Raw genomic sequence first — 13,620 nt, forward strand, 5'->3', positions numbered from 1 at the left:
ATCCAGGGCCGAGAGGGAAGCCGGTGCCATGGAGGAGACGACCACCATGGCTGATGGCTCTCTCGGAAGAGATGGGGAGGAGGGAGAGATGGAGACTAAAGAAGAGATTTTATTTTATTCCCCGACTGCGATGGGTTTGTTCTTTGCTTCGCTTCCGCATTGCTCGTCTCCCTTGCTCATCTTCCAACGGTGCAGCAACTTCCTGTTTCTTACCATTGCAGCCGTACAAGGGGCAGGATGGCGAAGAGGTAGACAACGACGAGGAAGAAGAGAAAGAAGAGGACGGATGTCATATCATCATTTTTTTTAACTAACTTATTTCCAGCTCCACGCCGATACCACATATTCAAGTTAAACTAACCACATATGCACCGATAATGCCAAATAAGATTTCCGGTGAGAGAGAGTTGCTGGAAATATTAAAACGGTTCAGAAACTTTAGAGACAAAAAATTACGATTTTGTAGTTTAAAAACTATTTAAAAAAATATGATATAATTTAACAACTAAAAACATAATTTATCCAAAGAAAACTAATATCTATACCCTTTCAAAAAAAAAAAAAAAAAAAAAGAGGAGATCTCATTAGAAAACCTCTATATTTTCTGGTCGGAGCTCAGCCAATCAAATGCAGGAACCATCACTTTGAGGAGACCACGGCATCTTTGGCTTTTTAATTCCTGGTTGATCCCTTTTCATCTCCACCTCTTTCCATTTTCTTGTAGCTTTCAGATTGCTATTAGGAGCATTTCAGCTTACCCGAAAACATCACCCGCCCATTTCCCAGCCCATCTCAGACTTTATCCACCCCTTCAAGGTATGGGAATGAACATTCAAAGCATTTTAAAAACATTCTATATTGAAGTTTTTAAAGCCAGTATGTCGATCTTTCCCGAGTTCATCAACCCTCGTGCTAATTTTTTTTAGTTTTAATTGTTTTAATTTCCCCATTTTTGCACTCATGCATCCATTTTAATAAAGGGTTCTATTTTACAAGCATGGTTAAAATTAAAAGGTTTTAGCATAAGCAAGCTAGTAGATTCTGAGCTACATGTTTAGTTCACAAGAGTTCAAGTGTCATGGTATGGATCTAATTTTGAAAGGTGGCGTTGGATAAATTGCTATTCATCTTACAAAAGTTGCATATTTTTATGCACTAAATAGAAGAACCACTGCACACTGGATTCAGCTTGAATCCAGACAAGCTGGCTGCAAAGTGTATGCAAAACTTTAAAAAGGTCAAAAGGTTGCAGTTAAGTTCATATAAGAAATTGATTAGTGATGTGCAACACAAGTCTGAATTACATTTGATGTTGTCAACATTTACAATTGGCCAAACATTTTGTTACTGATATCTGCATTACAAGTTCATTGAAGACATGAGGAATTTTAAAACCTAAATCATGAACAAAATAAATTGATTCCCCTTTTTCCTGTATGAGATTGGAACTCTAAAAACCAATCTATGCAGATCATGAGCCGACAGTATTAATGCCAAAATAAATTGTCTTCCTGTGGAAGGCATTGATGGCATAGTCAACCCGAAGCTGACCTAACTGCGAGTTGAAACGAATACCATACCCAAAACCAACTCCAAACCCAGGTTTGCCTTGCCTAAGAGCAGGATTGCCTGAACATTCAATCAAATACAGCCATTCATACAAAAACGATATAAATAAATTAATACAAGGAAAAATATTCTATGGCAACCTATCATTCTAACTATCAATTTAGTCTAGTTGTTGTCTGGAAAATGTCTGAGAAAAGAACCTGGAGAGTTCATTGTAAACGCACGAGTTTTAGTGGATGAAGTGGAAACAAATGACCAACAAAAAAGCATCAGTGCAAAAACAAGTACAATATGCATAGAGCACCATTAAGGAAATTTAAAATAAAAAAGATTTCGAAGAAGGTGAGGCAATAATTCATAAACATATCTAGGTTTGCTTTTATTTGGCTCTATTAATTACTAGCAGTGTGTGAATCTATCAATTTAGTTACTTTAATCATCAGAACACCTTGATATAAACCATATTATAAATTTTTAATGATTTTATTCCAATTAATTGTTTTGTTTAATCAATTAATTGTTTGTTGCTGACAGAACTTCTCTGTGGCTGTACTCAATCATTTTTTTTTCCAATGAACTCCTTTCTTTTCTGATATTTTTTTTGTTTTGCAATTATATGCATAACTATACACGTGTCACGGCATTTTAACTTTTCCAGGTGCACCCCACACCAGCAAAAATAATTAGTCTAATGATTTAATAAGATAACAATGCATCTTAAATGATTGATCATCTGCTTTCTCAACTAAGCATCACATTTTCTGAATATTCCATGGATAAAAGAAAAGGACATCATATCTATTTCTCAATAATATGAAGAACATACTCATAGACTGCATTAAGATTCAAAGAATTTCGGATGGTCCATAACAGTAGTAAGAGCAAAAAGGATTCTCAGAGAAGAGTTAATGTGCCAGTCCTTCGTGAAGTATATGGTTATGCATATGACCAGATCGATACGCATATTCAACTTGCTGATCTGTTTAAGCTATTCAGAAAGGTTAACAATACCAGGGACATGACGAGCAGAGCCCAAGTCTGTTCCGCAGTCCATGAAGACGGCACCTTCCAATTCCTTTGTCTTTAACAGAAAATAATGCCTTTTAGTCCATTGACAACAGTAGTTTATGCGATAAGCCAATAAATAACATATTTAACTAACTTTCCAAAATCATCCTCAGATTTCCTGTCTTGATATGTATGCACAAACTTAATTCATTGCAAAAAAATATAATGATACCCAAGCATGTCCCTGATGTCAGTGTCAAATTTTGTAAGAATCACTTATCAAGAAGGATGCAGTGCAAGATCAAAATCAGCAAAAGCCCCAAAAGCACTGCTGGTTCAATACTTGATTAAAAAGAACTTGCTGGTTTCGTATTTGGTTAAAGGTATGTCATCATAAACTGTTGGCAAAAAACATTTCTACTTCTAAAACTAGAATTAAGAAAGCTTGGTGACTGTGATTTTATCAAGGCAATAATTCATCACAATTTAGGAGGACCAACAAATTTTGCATCAAGGGCAATACAAGCCGATGACCATCTATGAACAGTGGGTCCACAAACATTGAGAGATGAGCTCAGTTGGAGGTAACAAACTTTACCAGCATGCCGCAGTACATGTTTTGCCAAAATATCTAAGAAGTGCCAATTTAACAAATGAGTCTAGCCAGGGCATTTAAACTCGCAATGATGGCAGAGCAGAAGTGGAGTAAATAGTTAGTCTCTCACACTTGATTAAGGAAGAGACAGGCCTACTAGTTAATAAATACATATTACTAACAAAACTAGGTTTCAAAGAGAGAAACCACGCATAGTATGAACCACTTTTCCATCTATCTCAATGATGAATTATTACTGATGCAGCCTTTAGCTAAGGACTGATCATCAAGGATTTTGGAGGCCTAGCAGATTTCCTGTTTCTGTCTGAGAAAATGAAAAGTATCTGCACTCCACAAGTAAGAAGAACAAGAGATCTAGCTAATCCAGGGTCTTAGATGCCCTTAACATCATAGAGAAGTTTCAATACACACGTTAGCTACCCTGTCCAGAAATTCAGCAGAACCTAAAATGAGGATTTAACACACATACATGCATCAGAATCAGTAGCATTATGATATCGATATTCATGTTTTGAAGCAATAGATCTGTATAAGAATTATAGTTATGCAGAAAATAAAGCACAAGCAGCAGCAAATAGAAACTTGCAGAAAAAGTAATTCCTAAAATGAATCGGATATAAGGAGATAGGAAAAAGAATGGAAAGAAGAGAGGAGCTATGAGAAAAAGGTAGATAAAAACACCAGTTATTGCTTAACTTTTTTTTATCCCTCAAACTTAAAAATTAAAATCACAAAGCATGATAAGCCCAAATTTTCAAGTCCACATGAAGGTCTCAAGGATCAAAACCTGCAAGAAAACAGGCTCGATGCACTACAATTTGCAAAATCTCCATGTGATGGAGAATGTCAAGAGATCAATGCCCCTTGATTAAAACACAAGAAAAATTTTCGACCTTAGGCCGAATAGCCACAACTAAAGGGTTGGCCTTGGCTTAACAATAAGGTTGCTCCACTTTGACCTGCGTGTCAAGGGTTCAAAACATAGAAACAACCTCTCCACACGCAGGGTAAAGGTTGCATAATCCTCCCTAAACCCCACAGTGGCTGCTGTGCCGTGCACTAGAATACCCTTTTAGGCCAAACAATAATAACTGTCTTGCAAATAGCAGTGGTAATGTATACTGATAACCCAACTAACCTAAACCTCACCAACAGTCTTGGATTTAGGTCCAGAAATATATCTTATTGGGTTATGTTGGGCAAGTTGAAATTTAAATTGTTGTTAGGTCAGGTTTGGGCTTAGGTTAGCACATACCTAGAAACCCAAGGTGGGACCTTATCATACATATACATATACACCCACATCACACCTAACCAAGTGTTGGAAGCCATAAATTGACTGACTTTATGTATCTTCGACCACAAAGTCCTGGCCTCCAAAGTAGAAACCCATAACATTAACGAAAAAAACCTATTAGATAGAAAATTATAATCTGTCTATGAGAAAAAGCCCTAATGATGAGTTACCTAATTTAAATAGAAGATAGTAAAGATATTGAAGACTTATTATCAGATATTTTATTGTAAATATTAATCATGAAAGGGAAAAAAATCCAATCAAAAGTATTGCATTGTTCAGTAACCAAAAGAAACAGATCAACTTAAGGGGCTCTCAATGGGTTGGCCAAGTTAGCTAGCTTGATATATGAACCTGCTAAAACCGGACTTGGTCGATTTACATACATACTCATTGCTTGGGACATGGTGACCCAGACTAAACCACCTTGACGTTTGGGTCATGAGCGACTAATTCAATCACAATACAACCACCATTCAACCAAAACCCTGGTCTAGCCCCTCCCAATATTGCAATCCCCGAATCTAGTTTGCCTCTTAGCCCATCTAATCGTTAATCCCTCAGCCTCCCCACTCTCTAACCCCATGGTTTCTTTCAACCCCCACCCACCCTCTCCAACCCATTACCTCCTTCCACCTCGCCACCTCTTTCCATTCTCATGTTGACCCGCTACCACGCCATCTCCTACCAACCTCCACCCATAGCCTTAGTACCACCTCATAGCATTGATCCAAGAGGAGAAGGCTAGGGGATCTTTCTGATCTTTGTCTTCTTCCCCTTGTGTTGATCTGGTTTAGGGAGATAAAGTCCCACAATGAGTTCACCATCTGTCAAGAATCTATCAAGTTCCCCTTGCTTCCACCATCTCATTCAAGAAAATATAGGGCAGGAACTCTCAAAGAGTAATGCCTTTGAGAAGAATATGTAAATATTGGAAAACGACAAAAGTGTGTTTGCTTTCTGGACACTTCCGCCTAAAGAATCCATGACAAATGAAATATAAAATCATTTTCCACTAAAAATAGATAACCAAAGAAAAATTCCATAGTAAGCTAAAATGATGAAAAAATAAACATTCTGAACAGATGTAAATAAGGTGAACCGAATGAAGCTCATACCATGATAGTATACCTCGGCCTTAGTGGTGGGGGGTCAACAGTGGAACATTACAATACAACTGCAAACAGCTAATGTCCTTGGCAAACTAAACTTTGTTTGACCTATTAAGGGACAATGTTTTAAAACACCCCAGGCTGAAGGTTGCACAAATAGGGCAAAGAGAGCCATCATGATCAAATAAAATAATATTGTGGAGGAAGATATAATTGTAGTATATAGAGTATGATGTTAACAATTAAGCAAAGCAACCAGCAAAATGAGAAAAGCACTGGAAAAGTAGAGTTTCTAAGCCCCTTAGGGTTTTGTCACTCATTAAAAGATCAGGTTTTGTGGGAAAAATGGATATACAGGAAGTTAGCAGCATTAAGTTGAATATCTTGCCAAATCTGTTGATATATGAAATAGAATGAATTCAGTATGTACATATAAAAGCCATTAAGGGTAGTCTTTGGCCAAACTTGTGGTTGGATTTGCACTCATTTGTAGCATGTCGCTGCAGGTTAAGGGAGAAGGAGAGGAGGAAAAGGGTTTCTACCAAACAAAACATGTATAATCACAGCAAATCCTATATCCAAGACATACTTTAAATCTTAGGTCATACCAATCGAATCCATAGCAACGGTTTTTGCCTCAAGATTCTTCTAAGGCTCACCAATTTCAAATCTTTGATATTTGGATCTTCACTGTACAACAGTGAAGACCAACAAAGCAGCATCAGGCAATTAGAATGTCAAATTATGACTTGTTCAAGTCAAATTTGATTAATGACTCTAATATGTTTGATCAACCAATAGATGAATCAATCAACTTAATTAATGAGTCGTTAATATCGTGATTAACTAAAAGCAATCTTTATATTTCAAAATATTTCTACATATACTAGTGCATGGCACAGTCAGGGCAAATGAGAAGAACAAGAGATGGACAATAAATGATTAATACACACAATCCCTTTCTGATACTTGTGCTGATGTGTTCTTTTGTTTCTCTGTCCCTCTCTAAAGCATCGTCTGGAGAGAGATAGTGCAACTATATGTAATGGAGTCTAAACAGAGGAAGAAAGAGGGAAAAATTTAAAGAGAGTATACGTATAAACTAAATACAAAAATGAAGGCATTTAGCATAATTGACAAGGATGCTATCCCTTGGTGGTCATTGACATGGCAACTGCACATGATTATTAAGTTTCATAATTAGACTTATCAAATATTGACCCAATAATTTAAGCTAACTTTACACGTTCACATGCCTTTGTTATTTATAATTCTAACCATAGCCTCCTCTAGGATATAGACAAGTGAACCTTTCTTATCAAAGCTGATCAAATCTATGTTGCAGATGTCCATATCATCTCAATCAATTCTTCTTTACATTGTCCTAAACCACTGCAACTTATTTGCCTCCATTCCTATCTCAGGCTTATCCTAGTTTTACCACATATTCAAGACAACATCTCATTTCTACCATATTCATTCAAGAATATGTATCATTTTAACTTATGTGTAAAGCACAAGAGAGAAACGAGCTATAATGCAAAGTGCAAACAGTATGATTTAAGCCACGATCTGTATCTGCAGACAAATGCTGGACCATATCACTAATTTAAAGTTCCTAAAAGCAACAATTAAATGTTCTGAAGGCTTTTCACATAATATTCCATGCTTCCTCATCTTCCATTTTCCTTATTTAAAAGCTACCTTCAACATCACCCTGTTTTACTTCAATGGTTCTTATGCAATAGTCCTTTTCTGCATAGAGACTTTCAATCATTAATATTAGCATTTGGCAATCTTTGATTTCCTGAACCCTGCCAAATCAAATTAACCTACTGCTTATACGGAAAGGAAAGTGATGGGGATGGTTAAATGAAAAGCAACAAAAAATGGTGACAGTGTGTGAAGAGAAAATTGGGGCACCTTAACCAACAAAATAGTTTGTAGAATAAAGAATTAAAGGGCTCAGAGATTAGAGATGTGAGAATTACTGAGAGGGCCTTAAGTCTTCAGTAAATAGGGTGATGGGGGATTTTAGATGGAAGGATTTCAATTCAGTTTGTTTTTCAATAATGGAATGTCGCCTATTCTGAACAACCTTAGAAAATCAGTGTTTAATAGTCATATATGCGGCCACAGGTGCATAGGCATATAGAGTACGTGCTATCCACATGCGCTGGACTGCATATTGGGCCACCTATGCAGTCCACAGCCTGCATATGGGGCAGAGGGGGTTCACATCCCACTTGATTTGAGGCAGGTCTAAATGGGTTGGGGCAAGCAGATGCAGGTTGGATGGATTCAGGCAGTGATTAAGAGCCAACACCTCTCTAACTTCCGTTAATTCTCCCAATACCTCTCTCATCTTGGCTTCTTCATCGAGGCCTAAAACTCCTAACCATATCATTTGACTTGAGGTGCTCAATGGATGGTGACTTCCAGCAAATGAAGACCGTTGGTGGACAGCAATGGACAGGTCAATAGTTTTCCCCCTCTTGTTGTTGTTGTTTTCTTCTATTTTTTTAATTCTCTTGCTGCTGTTGCATTTGCCTTTTTCTTCCATATACTGAATATGCACTATCCAGTGACCTGACCACCTGTATACCATGGCCACCTTTTAAAATTTTGAGGGGCAATGAGTATGGCAAGTTTCAAAGGATTGTCTAATGTGATGCGTGACTTGCCGCTTGACCACCTTCATGTGCTTTGCTTTATATGTAACTTTTGAGTTCAAAACAAAAGCTAATATACATAATAAAGGAAATTAATAAATGATGCTTTCCCTATTTCAGACTCAGGCAGAAATTTTATTGCTTATTATGAACAGAATTAGATAAATTACAGTGTGTCTCCAAGTGTCATTACATTATCGACTTACAAACCAAAGAAAAAAAATCATATTGAAAAAATAGAACTCTTGCAAAACTCAAGTGCAAGATAGGAAATTTTTCAATGCAACTGCATAACCTTCTTGCACTTGAGTGTCTTCAAAGCCATGAGAAAGATGCACAAACTTTTGACACAAAATTTTCAAGATCATCTCTCACTTATGTTTTATCTGAAAAAGATAAAGATGGCTTGAATCTTGCCACCAGTCAAATTCTAGTATTTTCTTTGAAGATTGCCATTAATTAAGTTTTTGCATTGAAAAATAGTGAAATAATGGATAAATGCTATCCATAACTTAGGACAGAGCATTTGTTACCCATTTCATGCTGCATTATGAGATAGGGAATGCCTTCTTGGAAAGCTCAATGCTGCAAATATTCTAGATTCTCTCTTCTCAAGTTACAAGTTGATCCAATTAAAACTTCAGGAAGTATTCTTAGCAAGAAAATTTTGGATTAAACATAGCTCTTCAATTAAGTTTTTGCATTAAAAATTAGTGACACAATGGACCTTAGTAGCCTGGTAGTACATGCTATACATAACCGGGATAGAGAATCTGTTACCCATTTCATGCCGCATTATAAGATAGCAAATGCCTTCTTGGAAGGTGCAATGCCACAAATATTCTAGGTTCTCTATTCTCAACTTACAAGTTGATCCAATTAAAACTTCAGGAAGTATTCTTAACAAGAAAATTTTGGATTTATGGTAGGATCATTGAAATATATAATTACAGAACAGAAAGAATGTTTGACTATAAAATTCGTAATTTGCCACTTAACTCAAACTTATGCAGTTCATGAATTAGTTCAGTTGCAGTAATCTTTAGTAATAAACGGATTTCGTACTAACACATTACTACTAGATAATGCATCAGTGCCATGCACATAACATTTTATGAAAAGTTGAAGACTAAAGATTTTTCATGTTTATAATTTCTATTTCATTTATTAACCTAGAATATACAATTAAGGTTGCTTGAATTTTCCAAAATAAAACAATTGAAAGGTAGAACTTCTTTGTAAGAATGTAATGGATGATCCCACTTGTTCTGAGGGATTGGATGATCCAACTGAAAGGTGTCAATACCATGGAAGACATGTTTAGCAATCTCAGAAAAAGCAAAGTTCACATACCAGTGGGATTGTGAATTCACTATTAGCAACTAGACATGATCTTCCTGAGCCAATAGCACCCTCACCATAACCTCGAACACTGCCAAGTCCCCCAATAGTGAATGCTTGATAAGGTGCCATGTCCCCTACAATGGAACCACCTGTCAGGCTGTTGGATGAAAAAGGTAAGAGTTGCTTGTGATGAAAAATATACCAAAAAAAGGAAAAGAAGGTACAACACATTTTTCCCACCTTGACACTAAAAATGTTGGCCCCAATTTGACTCCTTTTGAGGCAATGAATTTAAATCGGTTGAAAATTAGCCATTTTGATAGAAGAGGCAATCCTTGTTCCATTTGAAAATTTAGCTGCCACAGACAGTCAGATTAAAAGCTAGCTTTAGACTTAAGAAGCAAATGTGTGAGAATTCAGATTGGTTCTACCAAAGAAATGATAGCATGACCATATCACTGGGGACTTACTCTTGTGAAACTATTGTCATTAGCAATTGCATATTGTGATTCTTGTTTCAGAACCACCATATTGTCATGAGAACCACCACTACATGAAACAAAATGTTAAAAATTGGTTCATGAGATTAATTTGACACTATATCAATGAGAAATACTGGTCCAGTTACCTGCAAGTTATGGGAAAACCATCAAGATCCCTATTTATCGAACGACCATCATTGTTGATAGGACGAACATGCTGAATTACAAAAGATCAAACACAAAGAGATCACGCACAATGACTTCAGTCTACATTACCATTTACTGTGAAGAATGATATTGATACCCACCTCGAATTTGATGCTGGTTGTGCTGCTCCAATGAGAAGTAGCAGGCTCATTGAGGTCCATTCCTACTGACAGGCGGCAAAGGTTGACACCCCCACTTCCCGAATGAGAGAAATGATCAACAGGTAATCCATGCACCGCAATCTCAGGTGTGATTGAATGCTGGATATTTAAAACAGAAGCCACTTAAGAAGCAGAGCAATTGGATTTATGATTTCGTGAATAACCACCAAAATTGAAACACAACCAAAGAACCTCAACCAGGTATTCAAACATTTTATCCACTATATCATCTAGTTTCAGAAAACTGGGGGAAAAAAGTAGTATTAACATTGCTTCATCTTCTCTATTTCCTTCCTTTTGTTTCATTCAGAACACCAGACTCAAAGATTCTACCACCAACAACGCCGGTAAAATGCACAGCAACAATAAAGAAATTCAGCAAACAAAAAGCAAAGAGATACCAAGATTGACCTGTATGACAAATGACTGCTGAGAGAGCCATTCAGGCCTCGGGCGCCTGAAGGCAATGAGGATATTAGAATCATTGAGCCCCTTATCCCACAACACGTCCAACTTCTCGCTTCTCCCAAACAGGCTGGGGTGTTTGATGGAAAGCCTATGAGAACACCACCACAATTACATCAATAACCAAAGAAACCAAGCAAACTATCCAATCAAAACTCAACTTTTTACAAAAAACAACCATCCTTACCTTCCAATAATCTGGGAGAAGGGATTGCTAGAATTCCTGAACACGACGGGAAAAAAAAAAAAGGGATTTTGATTGCGGAGAGAGAAAAGTGAATGGAAACTGTTACAATGGAGGAGGAGAGGAAGGCACCTGAGAGGAGGTAACAAGAGGGCCGAGCATAGCTTGTGGGACAGGTCCACATTGAAGTCTATCTTCGCTGAGTCATTTTTCCATCAAAAAAGCCAGCAACACCCATCAAAATCCCACCGAAAATAAGCACATCAACCAAAAGAAAGGAGGTGGTGAGAGGAGAAGGGGAGAAAAACCGGACCTTTGCCGGCATGGATGCTCTTCTGAGCTCCCATCAGCAGCGGGATATCTTCTCCTCATCCGAACCGCATGCAGTGGGATGGGAAGGGGGCGGGACGAAACGGAGACGTATTTATCGAGAGAGCAGGGAGGGGAGAGGGAGGTAGAGACTGGGAGGAAAAGCGGCGGCTAGCGAGGGGTTTGGGCGTGAAGCGTTGGTCGTACTGCGCTCCGCGGCCTGGGATTTGATCCTTTTTTTTCTGGATGTTTTCGGGTGCTTTGCGTAGGCGAGAGGGCCGGGCGAGAATATGCGGGCTTGCATCGCGCTAAAGTCTGCTTGCGAGGGAGGGAACGTGGGCTTGCACGGAGCCCCATACGATCCTTCGAGATCTTGCGTACTGTATCCCAGATTCCATTTAGATTTACACCAGAAAAAATAATTCTAAATAAATTTAAATAAAAATAATTTTATTATTATTAAATAAAATAAAAATTATAATAAAAATCTAAAAAATATTAGATATTTTAGAATTAAAATAATTTTTAAATAAGTAAACTAAGATCATAATCCGTATAAAAGCTCTCACTGCACTATAAATTGATATATAACAAAATAACAAATGTAACTAATATGTATAATATAACTTATCGTAGTTACAGTGCACATGTATGTGCTAGGTAAATATAAATATGTGTAAACTTATAGCATTTATGTATAAAAATATTTAGATTGGTTATAAAATAATTTTTATTTAATCCATCCAAAATCAATCGTTCGTATTCTCTTATCTAGAAAACTGATATGATAAATTTTTAAAGAAAACAAGAACATGAATTTATACAAAAGATTATCTTGAAGTTTGTCAAACAAGCTTTGATGAACGTGAGTTCTTTTTGAATCGATTCAATTCTATGTTAAAAACTTAGATCATAGAAAGCACGAAGATAAAACTATAGAAAAATAATTAGAATAGAAAAGATTTCGATTCTTAGTATAATAGTTGTGAAATCAAGATGAAGATGTTTTTTTTTAAGGAAAATCAAGATGATGATTGTCGACAAAGAAGATCTTAAAAATAATGATTATTTCATCCACTTAAAGGATTTTTTCAATAGTTTAAAGGGATGTTGACATTTGAGACCTACGAAAAATCACTAGCACAATGACCAAATAATTTTTTGATGAAATATTATTTAAATGTTGTTATTTTTTTCTTTAACTATTTTGCATTTTAGTAGAAATGCTACTTATTTTTTGATAAGTATTCATATAGTATAGCATTTGTTTTAAATGTTATTGTAAACTTATATTTTGTACCATGTATGTTTTAGTTAAATATTGACATTTTTCATGATTATTTGGATTGATCCAACTATTAATAGCCATCACATAACTAAGGCCGAAAGTGGGCCAGACCACACCTCTGTTCGAAATTTTTTTCAGACTTCGAACCGGACTTAGGTCCAAAAATTTTTAAAAAACTCAGGCCCAAGACTGGGCTTAAGCCTGGCTTGAACTTGATTAAGCTAGCCTAATCAGGTTTCCTCTCTTAAAAAATTTTAAAAAAACCTAAATCCTAACCCATTCTAGCCACAGCTACAACGACGACTATTGGGTCTTCAGCAATGACGATGACCTCTTAGAGCTTGAGGTTAGCCTAGTCGCCACTGACGACGTCAGTGAAGGTGACATCAGGACTTCTTGGAACTTAGATTTGAAGCGATTGAAGTTCATAGAGCCATTGAGGCCTCCGAGGTCATCTCTAGGCCCCCGTGGGTGTGGTGCAAGAGGAAGAAGAGGCCAGCAAAAATGAAAAAAAGGAAGAGGAGGTTATCAATAAAGATGAAGAGGTCGTTACTGCTGTCGCCCTCGGAGATGGAGTTGTCGATGCCGTTCATGGCAAGAATGTCAATGAGGTCAGAGTTATTGGGGATGATGACACTGGCATGGCGGCCATTGACAGCAGCGAGCTAAAGGGTAGCATGATCCTTGTTGAAGCGAACGCGCTCTACCTTACTTTCTTGATAGGAGCCCTTAGGGAGATCTAGGGACGGCTGGGGCTTGGGTTAATAGAGACTGGGAGAAGGGCAAATCCCAGAGTATATCTCGGAACACCAAGTCCAAGTGTACCAAGGCAAATCCCAGAGCATATGCACGATGGATAGTGCACAATCGAGAATAGGTGAAATACAAGGGGTAGCGTGGCATGTT

General features: G+C 37.2%; 1 protein-coding gene across 3 annotated transcripts; it reads right to left on the reverse strand.

Annotated features, from left to right (window-relative positions):
- Window positions 1–1,246: 1,246 nt before the first annotated feature.
- On the reverse strand, window positions 1,247–11,720 carry LOC105059861 (outer envelope protein 39, chloroplastic). Of its 3 annotated transcripts, none has more exons than XM_029260467.2 (11): window positions 11,431–11,720; window positions 11,250–11,311; window positions 11,121–11,156; window positions 10,880–11,024; window positions 10,409–10,567; window positions 10,247–10,317; window positions 10,089–10,167; window positions 9,859–9,974; window positions 9,628–9,775; window positions 2,581–2,650; window positions 1,247–1,629 (listed from the first exon to the last, which is right to left on the reverse strand). In XM_029260467.2, exons 1-11 carry the CDS (start codon window positions 11,440–11,442, stop codon window positions 1,472–1,474), a joined length of 1,056 nt encoding a protein of 351 aa, XP_029116300.1. In that variant the 5' UTR covers window positions 11,443–11,720; the 3' UTR covers window positions 1,247–1,471. The 3 variants fall into 3 exon arrangements, with proteins under 3 accessions (XP_029116300.1, XP_010941640.1, XP_010941650.1); XM_010943338.4 differs by having other exon boundaries at window positions 11,250–11,316; window positions 11,431–11,719; XM_010943348.4 differs by lacking the exon at window positions 1,247–1,629 and adding an exon at window positions 1,649–1,769 and having other exon boundaries at window positions 11,250–11,316.
- Between the last annotated feature and the right edge of the window lie 1,900 nt (window positions 11,721–13,620).

The sequence above is a fragment of the Elaeis guineensis genome, chromosome 2 (assembly GCF_000442705.2).
Source record: "Elaeis guineensis isolate ETL-2024a chromosome 2, EG11, whole genome shotgun sequence".
Taxonomy (NCBI): Eukaryota; Viridiplantae; Streptophyta; class Magnoliopsida; order Arecales; family Arecaceae; genus Elaeis; species Elaeis guineensis.

Excerpts from the sequence above, each read along its gene's own strand:
- LOC105059861 (XM_010943338.4), bottom strand. The coding sequence starts at position 11,464 with ATGGGAGCTCAGAAGAGCATCCATGCCGGCAAAG. Across the intron at positions 11,317-11,430 it reads GAGCATCCATGCCGGCAAAG|CGAAGATAGACTTCAATGTG; the intron begins GTCCGGTTTTTC and ends AAAATGACTCAG. Across the intron at positions 11,157-11,249 it reads CTCTTGTTACCTCCTCTCAG|GAATTCTAGCAATCCCTTCT; the intron begins GTGCCTTCCTCT and ends CGTCGTGTTCAG.